The sequence below is a fragment of the Calonectris borealis genome, chromosome 17 (genome assembly GCF_964195595.1).
Source record: "Calonectris borealis chromosome 17, bCalBor7.hap1.2, whole genome shotgun sequence".
In the NCBI taxonomy this organism is placed as follows: Eukaryota; Metazoa; Chordata; class Aves; order Procellariiformes; family Procellariidae; genus Calonectris; species Calonectris borealis.
The window spans coordinates 3,429,432-3,444,442 of record NC_134328.1 but is presented as its reverse complement, the minus strand read 5'-3'; the positions used below and the strand labels follow the sequence as shown (position 1 = coordinate 3,444,442).

The following is a 15,011-nucleotide window of genomic DNA, read 5'->3' as shown; positions in this document are numbered from 1 at the left end:
CCTGTTTCGCTGCTAAACACAGAAGGATCAATGCTGATTCTCCAGAAAAATCATATGGTTTGAAAAATAATAATAAATGTGAAGTAGTTTGTGTGCCCAAATCAATTTTTATCCTCAAATCAATTTTTTCCACCATCACGAGGGCTAAAAGCTTGTTTTTAATTTAAATGAAAGCTACGATTTTTACATAATCACTTGATTCCCAGCGCTGGCATTCCCTCGAACCCCCAGCCCGCCTCCCTCCTCCTGAATTTGGCAGGAGTTGGCCACACTCTTGCAATGAGAGAGGCTCGCAGAAGAACTCTGCATTTATTTAGCTCAGTTTTCCAGCTACAGAGAGTCCTGTAGGGTGCATGTTGCAAATGTGCCTTCATAGTCATGATGTTTTTTTTTTTTAAAAAAAAAAAAAAGGCCATTTCCATCAGAGATTTGCCAGAAAACGGACTCTATCAGCCCTGTCCTAGCTGTCTGCGAGCATATGGATCGGTTGCAGTTAACTCGCTGTATCTGGGAATGGAATAACACACTGCAAAAACGCTCCATATATAATATTATCTTCCGCTGGGCTGGTTTTCGAAGGGGCCTGTTGTGAGACATGCAGAAGGGAGCGGGAGCGCGCGGCGCAGGCGGTGGCCTGGCGGTGGGGGGTAATCCCGTGTGCCCCAGGGCTGCCAGGCAGGGCTCAGCATCGGAGCATCCCTATCCGCTAGATTTGGGCTTTCCGTGGCCGTCTGCCCTGCGAGCCCCGGCCCATGGGAGTCAGAGCGGGACGGCAGGGTGGGAGGGCTGCTGGCTGGCCATGGGTGGGTGCTGCCTTTTCAACAGGGGGGTCTATAAGGACGGAGAGGTGTAGAAAGCCGGGCAGCCTGGGGTGGTGGGAGGCTGTAGGGCTCCATGCTTTGGGGAGCAGGACGCCAACACCATGTCAGAGGCCAAGACCGGCTTTTCTCTCCCGGGTGGGAGAGCGTGTGGGGAGACGAGGCCTTTCGGAAGCAGGGGTCGTGTTTAGGGTGCATCAGCACGACGGCAAGCACCGCTCTTCGGGGGGTGGGCAGCAGGGGCTGTGCAGGGGGAACAGAAGGCTGCTCGGCACCGTCCTGTCTCGGGAGGAGGACAAAACCGGGCACGGTGTTTCGGTGAGGGCTGGGGGGCAGAGGAGGCGCGCCGGGGTCCCCGTCAGGGAGCGGGGGCCGGTGTGGCCGGGGAGGCGGCTGTTGCAGCCTTCCCCTCCCCGGGTGGGCTGCGGGAGCGGGGGCCGTCCCGTTCTCCCCCCTCGCCAGGCGCCCCCGGAGGGGCTCCAGCCCCGCTGCCCCGAGGTGCCGGTGCCGGTGGGGGGGGGCCCGGCCGCCGGGGGGAGCCGCCCGGCCCCGCCGCGAACAATAGCCGCCCCGGCGCGGGGCGGTGCGGAGCGGGGCGGGCCGGGGGCCGCCGCCCGCCCCCCCGCCGCCGCCGCCGCCCGCCCTCTCCCCGCCCCCCGCGCCAGAGGCACCGCCGCCGCCGCAGCCGGGTCCATGCCCGCTGGAGCCCCCGCCTGCCGCCGCCCGCAGCCCCGGCATGGACGTTAGGTTTTACCCCTCCGCCCCCACCGCCGTGGGCTCCCTGCCCGGCGCCGACCCCACTTGCCTGGGGCCGCTGGATTATTATCACTGCAACAAGGTACCGGGGGGGATGCGGGGGGCGGCGGGGCTGCCCGGGCGGCTTCGCTCGGCGCGTCCCGCAACTTCTTCGCCGGGGAGGGGGGAAGGAAAGTGCCGGCGGCGCCCGGCTCCTGCGGGAGGGAATTTTGAAAGTGGTCTGGAAGCGGAGCGGGGAAAGCCGTCGGGTCCCCGGGCCGCCCCGGCACCGGCACCGGCCCCGGCCCCGGCGGCGAGCGGGGCTGCGGGGCGGGCGGAGCCCAAGCCCCGGGCGCTGCTCGGCGGGGCGGGCTGGAAGCGGTCGCGGCCGGGAGAGGAACGGTGCGGGGTGAGCGCGGCTCTTTGGGGCTGTTCGTTTATGCCTCCGTTTCGAGCGGTGGGTTTATTTAGTGTTTTCCCTAGGGGAGCGTTTGGCCCGAAGCGACGTGCGTGGGGTTTTTGTTGTTGTGGTTGTTGTCGGGCACTTTTTGTTGTTGTTGTTTGCTGCGGTGTTTTGCACCTTCTTGGCAAGGCTGCGGAGCCGCGGGGCTGGGGTCGCTGGCACCTCCCGAGCGGGGGCTCCGGCTCTGCCCCTCGCCGCCGGCACCCACCTGCCCGCGCTCCCGTGAAGTGCGGCACCCCCAGGTTTTTGCGGGGGGGGTGTTCCCCAAGGCCCACAGCACGGCGAGGAAAGCTCCCTAACCTGCGTTTTCCCTGCTCGCTGCAGCTGCGAGGCAAACCACCCTCTGCTTGTAAGGGAGAGGGTCCGCGGGGGGATGTTGGAGAGCGCCGGAGGTGCTGTAGGAAATTTCCTTCATCCGAGGGAAGCCGAAGAGAAGGGGACAGATGCTGTACTTCAGGGATAAATAGTTCTCTGCGAGTATCGCCTTCCTCGCGTGTAGGTAAATAGCGCTGATGTTTCAGCAACAAAGCCGTAGGAAGCAGACCCGCTTGGAGGGAAGATGACCACGATGAGCTCCGAGACATAGCCCTGGCCGTGTCCTCCTGGGCCAAATTCGGGTAATTGCATTGAAAAATGTTAATAAAGGGAGAAAATGCTCTCCTGGGTTGGGATTGCAGCTCAGGATGCCCTCGGCTCATCTCACTGTTGTGATACTTCAGGATCAAACTCTTTAGAAACGAGCAGAGGGAAACCTCTGTGGCTTCCCAGATGCAGCAAATTAATCTTTATGTATCAATATAGGTATTTAACTGTTCTCTGTCATTTGAGTTATTTATCTCTTTTTATTAAGTTATAGCAAATCTAATAGTTCTCATTTATTTTGGGATGCCTGATTATGCTGAAAGGAAACAACTTAAATTGATTTCTTCTGTATCCACGTACTGCTAGTTTCAAACTGTTTTATTATCATTGCTGTTGCTCTTAAAATGCTAAATATGCTCTTAAAATACTAACAAGAGCCAGGTCACCAGGGAGCAGGTCATCCGTGCCGCTGAAACGTCAGCCGATGAAGTGTACAAAAGCTGGAAGTCTGGGATCATGCGAGCGTGTGCCGCCGGGAGCTGCGGCAACCCCCAGATCCTGCTGGCTTTAGGAACTCGATTTTACCAAGAAGTTGTAAGATGTGAACATGATTTAGTTTGCCTTCCAGTGCAGGAGCTGGGGCTCGCAGTCGTGCACGCAGCGCTGCAGGCCCGTGCCGCGGGTCTGCGCGGTCCCGGCATCCCCCCAGCAGCGCCCGCCCGAGCCGTGGGGCGCTGGGGCCCCACGTCGTCAGCTCATCCGTGGCCTGAATCCCTGAGATTAGTCCCGGATTAGGCGGTCGCAACTGATCGGCGGGTCCTTGCAGCGGCTGCGGACGGGGCGGCGGGAGGAGATCGCCTCTCCTGGGTCTCCAGCGAGCACAGCCCGGGGGAACGAGCGGGTGCGTTTCGGCGCTGGTGCTGGCCAGGGTGGATGGGCCACTGGAGAGGAGCACCCTAGGTGCTGACCACTGCCACCAGATGCTGCTGTTGTCACTGCTACGGAGGATCTTAAGGCAGCAGGAGGAAGAAAGGAAGTGACTTACCCTTTTCTGCTATTCAGGGCTCTTTTTTTTTTTCTTCTTTTCTTTTCTTTTCTGAGTTATCAAATGTCACTTGCTTATGCACAGCGGTGCACGTTTCTCTGTGGGATGAGGCTGCTGGAACGAAGCCAGAGATGAAATGGGTTGACTTTGTTTTCCCGGCCGAGCGCAGGTATAACGGTTGTAACTTCAGCATCAAAACGTGGCCCAGTGTGGCGCAGGCGGTGGTATCGCCTGCTGCCTTTGCAGACTTTGCTTCGGAGAACTTCTCGGGCTGGCGTACGGCTGAGGATCGCCACTGGCACGCTGTTATCCTGTGCCCGCTGCGGAGAGCGCTGCTGGAGCACACCAGCTTCCTCGGAGCCACACAGGACCCTCTGGGAAACTCCAAAAACTCACACCGGTCCCAACCCCATCGTTCCTGTCCGGTGCTGGCAGCTCAGACCAGAGCTGGGCTAAGACAGTGTCTGCCTCAAAACATTTCCACTTTAAAAAGCTACAGAGTAGGGTAGGGTGGAGTGGAAAAATCAGAAGTTCTTCCACTATCGCATGCAGGTATCCCGGGTGAGATCCAGCTCTAGGAGGGACCTGGGCAAGGAGTGCTTACAGGCTCTTCGCTGTCCTCCTGCTTCACTGAGTCTACGGAGGGGCTTTAAAGCCCTTCAATTTAAAGGGCTTGTTCTGTTCAGGTTCAGCTTTTTTCTCCCAAAGGGTTGCTTTCTTTCTTTATTTATTTAGGGGGGAGGCAGCGAAGGAGTGTGCAGTGTCACTGTGTATAAATAACTCGCCGAGAGCACAGCAGAGCTCTGCCTGCGCGCCCATCGCCAGCAAGCTTGCCGGGGAGATGCGCTTTAGCCCAAAGCATCCTGAAATGTTAATGTAATTGTTTTGTGCACTTACCGAACATGATATTGTTACCGTGAGGGCTCCGATCTCGCCTGCGCGCTGCAGTAAGCCACGGTTTCTCTTTGCAGCTACAGAGGTGCTTATTGGGTATCAGCATTTCCATTTTTAAAAGAACAAGGGATGTTTAGAGGGATAACGAAATGGGAGCGTACGTTCAGCCGAGGCCTCCCCAGAAGGGCAGCATTTTGCACCCTTTCTTTAACCGCTTCTGGAGCATCTCTGTTTTCCCTCGAAGGGCTGGCCAACAGGAGGGACTGGGTGGGGGGGAGCGAGGGGCTGGACATCCATGGGTGGAGAACGGGGTCCCTTGTGCCCTGGCAGGCAGGGCGAGAAGGAGCCTTCCCCTCTGCTGGCTGCATTTAGTGAGGAGTTTTTATGCGTTGGGCATGCTGGTGGCATCGGAGCAGGGGAACAAGGAGTCCCCAAGTAAACCAGTCCCCGTCACGGGTGACCTCGTACGGAGCAGCTTGCCATGGCAGGTGGGAAGAGGAGCCAGCCCCAAACTTCCCGGTGCCTGGGGAGCTGCCGCTCGCAGCCTGGAGGACTGATGCTCCTTGGCAGGATTTTTAGGGTTGCACTGGGCTCAGCCCAAGCTGCAGGGGCGATAAGGAGCGACACCTTCCTGGAGCCACCCGAAAGCCTCCCTAAGGGCACGCTGCAGTGAGCATTTCCCATGCCGGTGTGCCGGCCCCTCACCTCCTTCCCGGGGGCCGGATCCAGGACCTGCTCCGTCGTTGGGACAGCACAGAAGAAACACGCTTGGTTGTATCTGCACAGCAGCCACGAGGGACTGGGGAGGCTCAGCCTGAAGTGGTGCCATCTCTGCAAGGAGCCCTCGTCCAAACTGTGACACCCGTCTCTGTCATTGGCCACCTGAGCCCCGCTGAAGGGAGCACCCACCTCTGTTTCGGGTTCCTCTTTTAAATCTGGGTCTAAAGCCCCTTCTTCTGTCCCCTCTGGCCTTCTTCCTGGGACACTGGTACCTGCTGCAGACCCCGCGCCTGCTCCCTGGCTGGGGAAGTGGAGCTTTCACGGTGTCTCGCTGCTGCTGGGTGTTGTGATGGTGTTTTGGGGTGAGGCAGCATGTTCCTGCACCACCTAAGGGAATCGTCGGGCTGTGGTGGGATGTTTTCACGTTCCCCCAGTTGCTTCGTGAAAATTTGGAGATTTTTCCCACTTAAGCTGTAGGAAGACCCTTTGCATTTGTGTTTCACAATAAGTAAACCACGGGGAAAAAAACATGCAGTTTAGTAACACCGGGGCTCGTTCCGCTCTTAGCAGGGCTTTAGCGGCAGGATCTAACATGCTGTCTGATACACCAGCATGGAAGGATTTTCCCAGATCTTAAATTCTGTGGGTCCATAAAGTACAGGAGGGGGTTTTTCATTCTTAGCCCAGGCAAAATTGCTTTTGCAAGGGAGGCATACGGCAGGAATCCTGCCTGAGCACAGCACCGCGTGCTCTTTCACGCCGTGTGTGCAGTGATGCTGTGCTGTGATGCACGAGGAATAATCCTGCTCCCTTCTCCCTAGGGGGAACTTTGAGGAGTGAATTAACATCTCCCTATTCTTCCTGCAGAAAGAAATGTAAATATAAATTCTTCTTTGTTGCTTCTGGTGTATCGATGATCAGACTTGGTTAGCACGATGCCTAATTTCCACTTAGGGCAATGGTTGATGGGGAGGAGGAGGAGGAGGACCCAGCCTGGGAATACCTAATCCTTGCAGAGCAAGCACACTGCTGTGACACTGGGGGTGCCCGTGGTCCTTGGGAACCTCCGGCATCTCCGGCAGTTAATGGGAGATACGTGCTGGGAGCCCTGTTAACCCTGTAGCATTTCTGTAGGATTCAACAGCACCATCAAAACTTGTCCCAAATCTTTCTAAGAGGGCTCTGTGGCTTTGCATCTCCAAACACACCCCCTGTCTTGCCTTTTAGGCTGATAAATTGACAAAAACTGTTTCGCCAATACACCCTCATAAATTATGGATAATTAAAATCTACTAGTCATGAGATGCGTATTAGTCTGCAAACAATGCTCTCTTCTTCTTTTAAGAACTCTTCAGAAATGGGATCCGAGCTGCTGGTATGAGCCTGGGTTGATGTAACGAGTGCATTTCTGTGGAACATTATGTTTTGTTTTGACTTTTACCGTAAATTGTACATTGCAGTGATAAACACGGTCCCTTTTTCATCATTCCAGAACTGCTTTGCCATTCTGGAAGATAAAATATATTCTTTTCCTTTCTACTTTCTAAGCCAGCTCTGTTTTGAAGTAGCATAAATCTTTCTTTGGAGATGGAGGATTTTGGATGGGGAACAAAGGCAAATTTTTAATTTGGGGCCCATTTTATTCTCATTTGGCAGGCAGCTCCTGTTGATTTGCAAATGTGAATTTTTTTAGGCCCTGAATACGGGCAAGGGCTTCCTCTGAAAAGTGTTTGAGCTCCTCAGTGGGACAACCCTGCGTTCTGCAGAGTGATCTTTGAGGGGTTGCACAGCAGAAAGCGTTTGAAGCTCCATTTTGCCTTGGGCTTTACATCAGGGATTGGGAGCTAAATAATGAATGTCCATCCACTCGCAGAAATTGTTGTTCTCTCTGTATGCGCAGGGGCAAAGCTTTAATCTGGTTGTTTTTGGAACAATGGAGATATTTTGAAGATCGGTCTGACTTGTATACAACAACGTGTTTGTTAGGGCCGGTTCTGAATAACCTTGTCAAGGGCCTGAGCCGTGAAAGCCCCTGTAGCAGAGGAGGCATCAAGAGACCAAAACTCAGGATCAAAATTTTGCAAGTTTCTCTGATTTATTTGCGATGCTTCAAATCAATTACAAACGTTGTCCCCCAAATCAGCAATCCAAAGCCTATTGCGTGTTACACCGCCATAACCACGGGGTAAATCCATGAAGAGCTCTGGCCTTATTCTATACATCTGAGCTTGCAACAGGCACCAGATTCAGTTTGTGCATCCATAACGGAGAAAACATTCTGTTGATAAATTGTATTTTGCTTGTAACAGACCCGACCATCCCATAGCTTGTGTATCATGTGTGGCTGCTGCTCGCTCGGGGGCGGCGGGGAGAGCACCTGCAACCCTTGCTTTTGCTAGTCGTAAGAACGGGCGCTGCCGGCTCCTCTCCTGGTGGTTGTTGTCACCGTCGTGGTATTTCTGCAGCGTTTGAACAAAAATCTCTGTTTTCATTCTGCCCTCGCTTTGCATCTCCCCGCTGCTGGATGCAAGGAGCGGGAGGTGAGGACCACCCGCCGCGGCGTGCGGGCTGCCCGAGCCGGAGCGTGCTGCGGTGCGGGAGCGTTATCCCCTCCAGGTGCACGATTTTCCCCTATTACCTTTGTGCTCATCCGGTTTTTTTACAAAATGAGCTCTAAATGCTTTTACCATAAGTTGGGTTATATCTTTCAGTATAAATGAAGCATATAATTGTGTTTTCCTAACAGCTCTACATTAAAAATAAGTTATTGTGCTGCTAATGTGTTTTCCTTGACAATTTTCCATCCAGCGAGTGCAAGGCTTCTGTCTGAAACTGTTGGTACCACCTTCTCTGCCTCTTCCTTATATTTTATTCTGCATTTCTAAAGTCGGGGTGAAGTGTTAGCGTGATTCCAGCTTTGGTACCATTAACTCCTAATTGGAGGTTTGAGCTCTAACGTTCCACCTTCGTGATTTTACACACGCATTTTCATATAATTAAAGCTTATACTTGGGGATGCACGGTTCAGCTGCACGGGGGAGAAATCTCGCAACAGAACTTACTGAAACAAGCACTAATCAAACCATTCTTTTTTAAAAAAAAAAAAGTGATTCAAAACAGTGTTAAATTGCCTGGTTTTGCACTTATATGACCAGATTTAAATATTTTAATCATCTGCATCCCCCCCTTTCTATTGTTTCCCTCTAGTGGTTTTGTTCTGATGGATGCCGTTTCTTCTTTGAAAAATGGCATTGGCTGATGCGTCGCCTGCAGGCGAAATCTTTGCATTATGCCACAGAATCTCTCTCCTCCGCCGTAATCTTTTGCATAGATTGGTTGACCTCTGCAGATATAATTAAATCTCTTCCTGACGACTATGCGATTTCAGTTCAGCTCTGTGGCGAATGTAACTGTTAGGTAAGTGTTAAATTAGGGCCCTGGACCAGTAATGGTTGTTATGGAAAGATTATTTGAGCATCGGTTTGTGCTGGTTGCTTCACGCGGCTTCTGAGGAACCTTATCTGCAGAAATCGGTGACTCTTGGTCTGAGGCAGCTTCTTGACCTCTAAGCCTGGACACAGGAGGCTGGATTGTGCGAATGTTTAAAATGGAGATATTTTGATTTTTTTTCTGTTGGTTTAAGGACCCAGCCTCTTGCTCTCAAGGTGCAATTTTTTTTTTTTTTCTGTTTCTAAGGATCTCATAACCTAGCAGAAGCTAGAAGGGGGGGGGCAGCATATGGGGCCCTATTCCCAAGTGGGGGGGATGGTAAAACTTGCTGCGGCTCTGCCCTGAGCCTCTCCTCCCCACTCCCGATGTGCATCTTTGCTTCCACGCGGCTGAAGCCACCAAGCTCCAAGATGGGCAGCCCCAGCGCCGCGGCGCGCGAGGGAGATGGAGGAGCGAGTGCCGGGCGTGCTGGCACGTGCCACCCTCGCCTCTGGTGACATGCCACCATCCTCTCTGTCACCCAGGCTGTATTTTCCTCCGGGACCGGGCTGCCTGTGCCCCATGGATCCTGTTCCTCCTCGGCGGCGGTGAGGAGCGCTTTATCAGATTAGCTGGATGACATTAGCAGGTTTTTCTTCCCACAAAACCTGGCGATGACTCAGAGTTTCCATTCCCGTCTGGACTCATCAGGGAGGCTCCGTCCCCTTTCTCCCCGGCTGTCTGCCTGCACGCCGCGCTCCTCCTCTCCTCTCGGCTTTAGAGAAAACCATCGTCGTCTTCTTCATCTTCTCTTGCTTGCGGGTGGAGCGGGCGGTCAGGGCTGGGAGATGGGGGCTGTGTTGTGGCTCTGCCATTTGTCCTCAGCGTGAGCTGGCCGAGGTCTCCATCTCCAGAAGCAGCAGGTCATTTTTGGGTACCCAGGCATTTGGGGGTTATTTTTATGAACAACTTGAGCACTGACCATCCATTGCAGGAGACCCAGGTACCTGGAGAGGTGCAAGCAGGGGCACCCCAAGAGGCTTCTCTCTTCCAAAGACGTGGATCTCCACATTTATACCTATGAAGAGTTTCACCTTTCCAGCCTGATTTACCCAGCGGTTTATTCCCTGAGCATCTCCTCCCTCTCCCTGGGAAGGTGGTAGAGCTGTATGGCTCATTAGGAGTTGTTAAGCCATTTGAAAACCCTCAAATACCCCCGTTTTAATGTGAAGGGTGACATTGGGAGGAGATGGGGTGGGTGGTGGTAACGGAGAGCTTGGCCCGATGTGGTGCTGGGCTCGCAGCAGCTTGCTGTCCGTGGGGGAGCTGGTGGACCTCAGTCCTGTCCCTAGCAGTGTGCTGGGCTCCCTTCTCCCCCAAAAGCTGATCTCTAGGTCAGTGATGAGCTGTTTCATTCCACCTCCACCATCACCTTTCCTTTATGCCATGGGGAAGATGCTGCCAGGGCAGCAGGGGAGGACAAGGTGGGCTACCGAAGGTTGGCTTGTCCAAGCCACGGAGGCGTTGGGGGGCTTTGGGTCTCCCTGGCCAGCGCTGCTTGCTAGCTCTGAATTAACAGACTTTTTGTTTCATCACTGAGAATCGCTGAACCCTAAAATAAAGGTGATTTTTTTTTTCGCTGTCAAAAAAATAACGGTTTAGATCCATTCCATGTTTCTCATTTTTCATGGGTGCTTCTTTGAACAGTGGGTTTTTATACAGTGAGCCATCTCAGCACAGCGTGATGGAAAATGATGTGTTTTTAGGGAATTAGATTTCTGGTCCCTAGTGTCAGAAGCGGGGCAGCGTGCCCCGGAGTCCTTAGCAAAAAGCAGAGAAACTTTGACAGCGTGGAAATGAAATTTATGAAAACTTTAGTGGAAGTTTTGTATGGAAACACTTGATTGAATTATCTTGGTTTGTCCCAGCTTATGTAGTGGGTGCAAAAAAGCGTTAGGATGTCATGTGAAGAAGAAAAAGCAGAAATACTGGGGGGGAAACATGAACCACAGAAGCTGGTAGCACTGGGAAATAGGTGTTCCTCCTGACGGGATCCTGCTCCGTTTGTCTGTGTTAAACCCAGGGAAGCAACTTTCCCCCTGATGCGTTATCTTGTCTCTAAATAGCATTCAAAGGAGAAGACGAATGTGCTGTTAAAAATATCAAACTTTTGGGAATGGCTGGCAGACTTTACCGCTGATAAGCATTGTTGATTGAAGATCAAACAGCCCTTGAAAGCAGAAGAAAAACCTTCCAACAAGCGCCATGGATCTCACCCTGCAGCCAGACAGTGAGGTCAGGCAGGCTTCAAGCTGTGTATATTTAGGAACCTGCACTGGAATTACAGTCTGGTCTCCTCTACCCCAGACGGATGTTGGCGACATGGTGGTTTTAAACCTGATAAATCTGTTAAAGCCGAGAACAACATTTATTAGATGCCAAGAAAACCAGAGTCGTGTTTTCATTATTAGGTGGTAGTTTTGTATTTTTTTCCCCCCCCTTAAGATAAAGAGTCTGCCTAGGAGGAAAGACTGCAGGTCCTAAAGTGAACTGGAGACTAGTGGCGTGCGTTTTTTAATTAATTGACAACCTGCATTTCTGTGTCAAAGTGGCAAATTAATTGTGGGTGGCCGTCTGTTTGCAAACCAGATAGTTCTGTCGTGGCTATGCCAAACTGTACATGTGGAGTATTTAACTATTTGATTTAAATCAGACCAGAGTGTAGGTTTTATACCTCCTTTTTTATTTATTTATTTATTTTTATTTATTTATGGGAAAACTATATTAAATCAGTTTTTCCACTTAAGAGTTGGGCTTTGAAAAGGGGAAAAACATTAACAAAATGGTCTTTCTGGCTTCATAAACTTGCAGCCCTTTAAGTAAGGTGGTTGGCATGGAGTGACCTTCTCTTGGGGGAGGCCAAACCCTGGTGGGAATAACAATATGTAACTTCAGTCATCTGTGGAAGTGGGGGACCAAATTTGTGTGAGAGTGCAAATGAAACAAATACAAGTTTAAAATCATAAAGTAGCTTAGGCTGGAAGGGACCTCTGGAAGTGTATTTAAAATAATTCCAATAGCACCTTCTGGGATTGAGACAGCAGGAGAGAAAAATATCAATGTACAGCCTGCACCAACTACGAGCCATGGATTTTCTGCTCTGATACAGTGAGAGTCTCATGGTGACGGCTGCAATCAAATGCTAAATAGGAAGTTTGTAATAAAAAGGGCTTTAGTTAGAATTAATAAAATGTGAAATGCCTCATTCCTTGGAAAACATGTGGTATTGACTGAGATTTAGAAACGCATCCTGTAGGAGCAGGGATCCAGATTGCAGGCTCCAGAGCTGGCTCCGGCATCCTTTCCCCGCGCGTGTTACTATTCCTATTGGAGTGCAGGGTTTCATTTATTTTCTTTTTTGGCTGGAAAGGTCACAGTGCGCAAGTTTGAGAGGAAATTAGTGAAGAGCTGGAAATAAGGGCAGCCTCGTACAAAACTATCATCTGCTTCTCCCACTCGGCACCTCCCCGTGCCTCGCGTGGCAGCGCGATGCCAGCCCGCGCACGCCGCCTCCCCGCCGCAGGTCTGCTGGCCCCGCACCAAGTCCCTCTGTGATATCCCTGCTACGTCCGGCTGGACCGAAAGCCTGTTTTCATTTTGATGTTGATGGTATCTAGGGACCAACTTCCTGAATGTGAGGTGCTGCACGCTAAACCTACCTGCTAGAGAAGAACATGCCCCGTTTCAGGTATAACTGTTGGGACCTCTATAAGCTCCCAGTGCAGAGACCGAGTACTGAATTTCAGGGAATATAGGCAGGATCTAAATGTAAAGATGTGATAGTCATTATCAAAATAGGGTGCTCCTGTAATGGGCAAATCCAAGGTTATAATGGAAACTTATTTCTGATTTAGACCAAGTTTGATTCAAGTCCTTTAACCCAGAGCTGTCCTCCACGAGCTGCATGTGAAGCCATAAATGCAGTTTGCGTTTGCAGGAAAGCATTCCTCTAAGTTAGTTGGGAAATGTGGATTTCAACATCCTCTTGTCTTGTGGAATTGTCTTATGATGTTCTGAAGCTCGAATGGAGCTTCTCGTTTGCCCTTGAGTTGGAAATCTTGGGTAGCTCAGAGGCAGGAGGAGCGCGCTGCTGGACCTGGGGCTTTAACTTGTGGCACCGTCATCGTGCCGTGAGCACGGGGATGGTGCCAGCTCGGAGGGGATCCTCTGCTTGGCAAAAAAAGGTCTCGAGAGCCGGCGGCCTCCTTGCTTAGCACCGTTATAGCAGGAAGGCTGCGGGACCCAGAGGTTTCTGGAGAGCTGCTACGGCTCTTCCCATCGCTAGGTCACCAGGCCAGAGTGCCGAGGGACCAGGCGTCCTCAGCTGCTGCGAAATAGGGCTGGTGGTTGCCGTCCTGCTCTCTGACCGTGGGCGTGCACGTCACGGCTGCGCCCAGTGGCAATGTGGCACGTACAGCAGGACGAGGGCTAGCTGGGCCACCCGAAACTGGTGGCCTCATCCCTTTGGCCAGAGCCGGAGCCGCTGGAGAGGCCAAGGGGGACATCCAGCCATCTTTGGGCTTTCTGCTGTCTTTGTTTGGGGAGGAACACGACCTGCAATACTACTAACCCAGCAACATCCAGGCTGAATTGGCTTAAAAATGACAGCGTGAAGTTTGTGTAATTGAACGTGTCCGAGCGCGACGCCTGTCGCTGTCGGTGCTTTGCCCGACGCAGCGTCGGAGCCGGCCTCCGCAGGGCTGGTTAGCCACGGCCATCAGTGCCTTGGGTCCTTGCCCGGCCGTCGCTGAGCTCCGCAATTAGCATCCCGGGGCCGGAGGCGGCTCGGCGGGAGCTGCTCAGAGCTCACAGCTTGGAGCCCTGCGCGAGGCGGCTTTCCCTTCGCTGCGCTTAAGTGGCGCGGGCTTGACTGGAGTGCCTTGATAAAGCAGAAGGCTTAGTCCGACGGGGGTGGGAAGGAGGTGAAAAAGGAAAGCTTAATTCCCTGCTCATCTCGGCTGCGATTCAGGTTTTATTTCCCCTTGCGGAGGTTTCCCCTCTTTCTCCCTGTTGTCCAAGTGTTGCTTCTGTTGCATTTGTTATTTATTTTCTTTTTAGCCTGGGGGCTGCTGCGAGAGGTGTCTCTTTGCTCCGCCGGCTGTTCCTGATGCTTCGTTTTCCTTGCTAATACCAATTGTTTCTGCCAAAATCGTTTGGTGGTGTTATGTAAACCTAGAATCACACGCTAACGCTCTAATCCGGGCGCTCCTCAACGCGCTGGATCAGATTCGCCCCCGCGCTGACTCCGCTGCCGTCAGGCACGTTGTGCCGGGGGTCCCTTGGCTCAGCAGCCACCGGGGGTGGGATGCCCCTGGTCACGGCATCCACCGCCATCCGAGCCAGCATCGCCGTTGTTGCTGGTAGTTTTAGTGGGAGGCATGAAAACACCCTGTAAATCACTCAGGGCTGGGATTTTAAGCTGTTTGTAGAGCGTGGTACCTGCACAGCAACGCTTGTTTTTTGGCACCGGGGTCTGTGTTTCTGCTGTTGGGTTTGCAGCAGCGTTGGTGGATGCTACGTGTGTGGTTCCGTGCTAGCACCAAAAAGCGGCTTGCAGCATCTCCATCCCATCACTGCCCACGGTCCAGGGCAAAGCCTGCCTGTGCAGTCCCCGTGCTCGCCGCCAGCCAGCCGATGGGATTCGAGCTCCTGGAGCATCTTCTTGGAGATGCTGCGTTCCTGCAGAGGCTGCTGGATGGGCACCTCTTCTCCTCTGCCAGATAGCGTGGGCCTGCCTCTAAAGTGTGCACGCTCTCTCGGTGGCAACCGGTTGTTTACCTGGAAAGTGATGTTAGCAAAGATCTTAATGAATTTCCAAGTGCTGCTTAATGTGATTTGGCAGCCAGAATTATTTAAAAAAAAAAAAAAGAGAGAGAGATCCACCATTGCTGTGTGCCCAACCTCTTCCCCATATACTCCACTGTTTTTGAGAGATTAAAAAGAGATTAAATCCTGCTGAGCTGGCAGGTGATGCTGATGAATGTTTGGAGGGGATTAGGGTAAATCCATTCCTCCTCCTGATTTAGCTCAGGATTTGAATTCATTGATAAAATTTGCTCAGGTTATATCTCTGAAACCTCCTCTGAGCCGGTGAATCTGCAGAGGTGTAAATGAAGTCAGAACTTGTTTCTGGAGCAGGAAGGCTAATGAATTAACCTTTATAAGGTTGATGAATGCTTAAGATAGCTGTACATCTATTCCTGTCGCAATGTCCAATTAATCCACACTGCTACAGAATTACAGGGTGCCCGGGCTGGCTCCTTGG

General features: G+C 52.4%; 1 protein-coding gene across 1 annotated transcript in view; it reads left to right on the top strand.

Moving 5' to 3' along the window:
• Positions 1-1,488: 1,488 nt before the first annotated feature.
• Positions 1,489-15,011, top strand: part of TOX2 (TOX high mobility group box family member 2) — a 157,778-nt gene continuing 144,255 nt past the window's right edge. Inside the window, exon 1 of the mRNA XM_075166303.1 lies at positions 1,489-1,656. Within this exon, the coding sequence (XP_075022404.1) occupies positions 1,555-1,656 (102 nt within the window). The 5' untranslated portion in view covers positions 1,489-1,554. The remainder of the gene's footprint in view (positions 1,657-15,011) is intronic.